The sequence below is a fragment of the Clinocottus analis genome, unplaced genomic scaffold, assembly GCF_023055335.1.
Source record: "Clinocottus analis isolate CAN_PGR_092001 unplaced genomic scaffold, fCliAna1.0.p SCAF_5, whole genome shotgun sequence".
In the NCBI taxonomy this organism is placed as follows: domain Eukaryota; kingdom Metazoa; phylum Chordata; class Actinopteri; order Perciformes; family Cottidae; genus Clinocottus; species Clinocottus analis.
The window spans coordinates 11,083,666-11,090,250 of NW_027176207.1; the positions used below are offsets into that span (position 1 = coordinate 11,083,666).

A 6,585-nucleotide genomic window follows, 5' to 3' on the forward strand; every position below is an offset into this window, starting at 1 on the left:
TGAAAATGAATGCAGCAAAGTAGAAAAAAGAGGTGAGGAAAAAAAGAGGAAGAGAGGTGAAAAAAATGTGCCAGGAGAGCACACCTGTAAGGAAACAAAGGTTAAACTATGAGGACAGAAATGCGTGGGACAGATTGCTGGCTTCTGAATATATAAACAGCCTCTGTCTGGAGGCTAGACTCCCTAAACTGCTTGAACTCAATATGAATTGCCCCTTGCACCCAAAATATGCCCACGAGTATTTATGGCTGCTTTTTCTTTTTTAAATCACTGTATTCATCTCGTCTTCACTATTCCACACTTAAATCTCCAGAGCCATTCAATATTTCAAACAAATACATACAAAAAAAAAACACAGTGGTTGAGGTTGCACTGTTATCTGCATGAACCCATGCGCTGACGGCTCCATGTTATTCCGTCTCAGTGCCCTACCAGAAAGCTACCGAGTGCGCATGTGTGGCGAGCGCGCGCTGCCGCAGACAGGGGGCGTCAACATGGCGTTCTCTTCTCGACGACCGCACTGACTGCAACCTGCCAATGAGAGAGAGACAGAGAGAGGAGAGAGAAAGAAGCGGAGGCTACCATTCCGTCAAACCTCCATCCCTTTTTCCAGCCCTATGAATCCCGACACATTTCCAGGAGGATAGGGTGAATTCAGAGGATTTTTTTTTGCAACACCGCTCTCCCTTGTTTTTTTTCTGCGCAGTGGATGTTTTTTGTGTAGCAGCAGACGCTCGAGCTTGTACACCAGGTGTGAGAGACAGCGGCGACCGCTCCTCTCCTCCCTGTTTCCAAGGGGAAATGTCGAGCGAGAAGCCGGTTTCAGCACCACCGGGGTCTACTTCTTCGCTCACGGACACAGACCGAGACTCCCATCCGCCGCCGGGCTCCTCCGTCCAGCAGCCGCAGCTGCAGGTCTCCGCGGGCGCTGGCTCCGGCGCCACCGGGGAAAGGATGGTGTCTTCAGCCGGATCCATGGTCCTCCCGGCCGGGGTGATCAACCCCGCTGTCCCGATCAGGAATATCCAGATGAAATTCGCCGTACTGGTGGGCCTGATCCAGGTCGGGGAGGTTAGCAACAGGGACATCGTGGAGACGGTGCTGAACCTGGTGAGTGAAAAAAAAACAAAAAACATTTGCAAACTGTTAGAAACACAGAAAGGCAGCCATAGAAACACAGTCGGATCGCTGTGCTAACCCGCTATGTTTTATTTACGATGCTTCACTCCCGTGGCTTTGTGGCTTTCAAGAGATGATGTCATTTGTTTGTTCAAAGGATGGATGTGGGGGTTTTCTTTTCTGCAGATAAAAAAGGAGCACACACGAGGCAGTGTTGGAGGATACGTAGGCTGAAGCTGTATTATTGTAAAACCTCGAGGACCCAAATGAAGCATGTGACCCCACTAAGGCATGAAGGGTAGTCTAATCACCAGCTATTGTTGACTAAACGACCAGTGTGCGCTGCAACAAGGAAAACACAATTGCAGTTGAACTGTAGTGGATAAGGGAAAGTGTATGCAAGAGATTCTCCTGACCCCGATATGTACCCTGAAGTGATGCATTGGCAGGTTCCAGCAAACGACGAAGCGCTACAATGTTGCGCACAACACGGAGACCCGAACGAAATAATGTCGTTTTCCTCAAGAACGAAGACACTAAGATATGCACGTCTACTGAGCAGTTTAACAAAAATAAATCCAACACGAACAAAGGCCGACTAGCATTATGCTATCCATCGACATATATGTGTATGTGTGTGCATGAGAATGGCTCAAAATTATGCATCGGCCTATTGTTGAAGGCAGGGCCCTGCATCCTGTGCGCAAAGGAGTAGTGATGTATAGGTAGCTGAGAAACGGCCAGTGCAACGGCGATCATTTTATTTAAGGATCAGATATACGTTGCCACCACCCCCAATCTATCTCTACCCTTTCCATTGGAGGTTGTGTCTGCGATGCCGGGCCTACCATATGAGAGGATTTAATCCAGCTGTTTTTTTTTTTTTGACGTATTTCCCGTTACGAAACATATGAGCAAAAATGTACAGCAGACGTAGGTCTGGAGGACTAAAGCGTTAGGAGGATACAGGACGTGTGTGTTGGATGCTGCCAGGCTGTTTTCCCTCCTCCATGCATCAGGTGATGGCGTGCACTGCATGGTAGTACATATCTGCCCAAAGCTGGGGGATCTGACCTGTATTTATTCCTTTTTGAGGAAGAAGACGAATACTGTAGACATAATTTATAACCTGGCTCCTGTGCAGTGCTGTCTGGATGTTGACTATATCAGGGTCTCATTTAGCCAGGATTCTATTTACTCACTGGATGCTTGGAGCAGGACAGCCTACAGCTGTACGGCTAAACTATTTCCCTCTCAGTCAGACTGGTGAGCCGTCCGGATTCAGGTCGCCTCTCATCCCCCAATCGATTATTGGTACTACACGGAAGAGCAGAGGGGCTTTGCTGGCTCACTACGACCTTGTCTACTTTCCATACACTCCCCCTCTCTCTCCCCCACCCCCCTCCCCTCCCCCTGGCTGCACATGCAGGCTGATAACCATCCACATCCATCCTGTTCCACAGTCTCCTCCTTCACTCTAGAGGGGCTGATAGAAGAGATGATGCTTGCATAGACTGGCCTAGCAGGGCAGCGCCATGCATTTAAAAGCAGGTGGAGAGGAGGAGGAGGAGAAAAAGGGGGGGTTGATAGAGGGTGGGGGAGGAGAAGAGGGAGAGAGAGAGTGGAGGAGGATGAGGTGGTAGGATGCTGCAGTGGCTATGTGCTCAGAAATCACCAGCTGATGCAGCGGAAGAGGAAAGGACACTGGATTGGTCCACATCTGATCATCAGAGCGTTCAATTGAAATGGACCCCATTTTACATAAATACCTGCGTTTCGGCCCACACTTTGTTTGTCAATGTTGGTCTGATGCATTAACACCCAAAGGCCTGACACCCTGACAAATTAAAGCACTATGTGTTGTCCATACAAAGCTTTACTTGCTAAATCCTGAATTAAACAATGAGTTGTGGTTGCGAGGCTGCCAATAGCTAAGCCTGTTAGGGAATTCTGTTGCCCAGCTCCTTAATTAAAAGAGTTGAAACAAAGAGGTGTGGAGGCTGGAACCTCAGCGGTCATGCTGCTGGTACAATGAGTCCACTGTGACCCAAAAGCTGATCCATTATTCCAGTCAATGTGTGAGGCCACAGCAGCCACATTCACCGTGCACCGTGGCTGTATTGATCAGAGTCCACTGCGGCTTGGACGAACAGATGGCTTGTCGGCTGGATCAGATACTCTCCTTGTTCTATATGATATGATGCCGGCCATTGGCGAGTGATGAACTGCACTGCTCCAAAGCAAGCGAAAGGAGAGAGAAGACAATAATAATCAACTCTGGCCAGAATGCTGGCTGTACTGATGCTGATACAGAGCACTGCTGCCTGTGTAGCCAAAAATTTAGGCCATGCTATTATTTCTAATGAAGCAATCATGTTTTTCTTTTAAACAAAACAAATGTGCAGATGCTGTGCATACATACAGTCTAAAACACTTGCATTATTTGAGTGGGATGCTGGTGGCGAGGTGCTCAGTTATTATCATCAGCAAGGCATCACAGTTGTCAAGGCAACACTGCTCTTTGACTGCCTGCCTCCAGACGCTCGACCACCTGGTGTTGCTCTCCACTTCCGGACTTCTGTCACAGTACGCTGCCACAGCATTTCTTGCTATCTCTCACGCTCTTTCTTTGTCTGTTTGTCTTTCCGTCTTCTATTATAAGATAATATCATCATGGCTGGAAGAGCTCTTTTACTAAACAGCAACAACAAGCTAAACAACACTGTGTAACTGAAAAAGGTGCACACTAAGTTAAGCTAGATTTGAGAGGAATCGTCACAGTTGTGGGATGGTCCACATAAGCCACAAGACTCTATAGTTCGACTGGAGGGATGAACCATTTTCCCAAAATATATTCCTTCATTTGAAAAGTACGTTGGACACGTCACTCTAAGACCTCACGTATAAAGGTGTTCAGCTGGGTTGAGATCCGAATCACACCATTTACATACTCATCAAACTACACCGTGGACGCATCTCCATTTGTTATTTTGAGCAATATATGCATGTACGTCAAGTCTTTTGAGTACAAAATCATACATCTGAAGGGTCATTAGATGATAAACGGGACATGGGACCAGGTTAGTTCACTGGTCACGTTTTTTTGGGCCCTCAAACCTTTTGTTCTCAAGGTGCTCAAAAGCGAGAACAGCGCTGTAGCATTGCACATACGTTGCCAGACGTTCCCAAGCGCCTTATCATGTGACGTTAAACAACCAATTGCAGCTAGAAAATATTATGTATTATTCTGTAAATATCCATCTCCGGTAAATATATAAAGGAGAAGTTAATAAAACGCCACGTCGTCCTGCAATAAATTCTGTAATATTAATTATCTTTCTTAGCTTTACCCTTGCCGTCTAAGGTTGGCCATGTGGACACAGACAAATTGAGCAGTGAAGCTGAGGGGTACAAAATCCTGGAAATCTAGTCATCTATTTTTTGCTAGAAACTTCAGGTTTTTTGTTTATCGTCCACAACTTAGGCTGTGATTATTTACTTTGACATTATTTATATTGTGATGTTGGACAGTGGAAGAAGTGAGGAGGATTTTTTTGTAGACAGAAGGAAGAGGGTTGACATGTCATCTGAACTGTACCGTCATTGCTTTATTTGAAGAATTGAGAGGTATAATTCAAATGCATCTACAGGCAGTACTGTCAGTCTCGCCTTAATACGGCACCAGCTGTACTTATTTATAGACGGATTTATCTAGTTGTTATGCTTTTTTTGGGATCAAACTGGAGTGTTTGTCTGGCATAGAAAAAGATTGGTGACACACTCTGCCTTACTCGTTGTCGCCGTGCTCATTCTTTGCGTTTCATTCTTTCTTTCACCTTCCTTCTCGGTCAGATGCAGTATCTTCTGACAGTGCCAATCCCCACCTGAACCGTTTTTGTCGTTCCACTGAGTCTGTTAGCAAACGTGTCATTATTCTTATCCACACACTCAACAATCACCAAGGTCACCCGATACCGAGTTCATGGCAAGCAGATTCAGAGACAGCACGACACACCGAGTCTGCCATACACAGACCCCAAAAATACCCATGCGTGCACTCAGATGTTTTATTTGGCATTCAGGCACATATGCAAACACACTCAGACATATAACTACACAATCATTTGCATATAAACAGAAGTAACCCGGGCTGGGTGATGTGGAGGAAATCAAGTATCACAATATTGTTTATCAGCTAGAACATTTAATTTATTAAAAATACATAAATTTACTGTAAGGCAGCATATATATATATATATATATATATATATATATATATATATATATATATATATATATATATATATATATATATATATATAGCCATACAGAGTACATACACTCTGTATGGCACTCTGTATATATATATATATATATATATATATATATATATATATATATATATATATATATATATATATATATATATATATATATATATATAGCCCAGCCCTAGTAGCAAACTGTGGATGTATATTTCTGAAGTATAAACAACGAAACAAAAAGTAAAGGAGCAAAGATGAGAGCAGCATTAGAAAAAAAGATTGTGTTTCTATGTTTTCTGATATGTTAACACTTGACCCTATATGTCTGGAGTGCAGTGCCACTGACAGGCTTATTTATAGTGCACATATTTCTAAAGGAATAGGTCACCCCATTTCAAAACTTGTTATGTGAGTATATGTCATTTTGCCCTGAGGTAGTTTTTGCAGTGCAAAATAATTCAGTTTAACTGTTTTCCAAGGCTGCCCTGTGGCGGCCCGCTGAGGGCAGAGGCTAACTATTTCCCTGCAGCACTGTAATCTGCTTGCATGGCCATGCAGGGGAATAACAATGCGTCATCGTGTGCATGCAGATGACTCTCATACCAAACATCCCACTAATAAGCTTAAATAATCTAATGAAAAATGTGCGGTCCTGCCAGTGTGTGTAGATAATGATCTTTAATTCACATAAGAAGACATTTAACGTTAAGGTTTTTCAGTTATGCAACATCAGCTTGATTTGGTCGTACTGCTAATATAGCGCACACTTAAATGTGCTAACAGTATCCCTATTTTATTATCAAATGAATTGTTGTGGGGGTTATGTATGACTGAGACTATGGCCAAGATGACAGGCTCTCTATGCTCTATTGCTTGTGTTGCTTTTCGTGCATTTTGATCAACATATTCTAAGAGTGTTTTTTATTGCTATGACATCATTTTTGCCTGTCTTTCTCTTTGTGTTGGAGCTGCTTGCCTCTTTTTGCTGGTTTGTGTCCAGGAAGTGTTACCTTTTGCCGTAAAGAGACTCAATTGATTTTCATGTAAAACCTGATTCAGTAGCAGACATTACGAAATAGAAGCCAGTTGAGATGAACAATGAGCTCAGCGGTGGTCTCATTTGTTCATACTATTATTATTATTATTATTATAGTATTTTTTTTGTTGTACAAATGCTACAATTAACCCCTTCTTTTTACTG

General features: G+C 43.6%; 1 protein-coding gene across 8 annotated transcripts in view; it reads left to right on the forward strand.

Moving 5' to 3' along the window:
• The first annotated feature begins 539 nt into the window (after window positions 1–539).
• Window positions 540–6,585, forward strand: part of nbeaa (neurobeachin a) — an 82,027-nt gene continuing 75,981 nt past the window's right edge. For all 8 annotated transcript variants that reach the window (XM_068601408.1, XM_068601410.1, XM_068601411.1 and 5 more), the window contains exon 1: window positions 540–1,110. In XM_068601408.1, coding sequence (XP_068457509.1) covers window positions 802–1,110 — 309 coding nt within the window. In that variant the 5' untranslated portion in view covers window positions 540–801. The remainder of the gene's footprint in view (window positions 1,111–6,585) is intronic.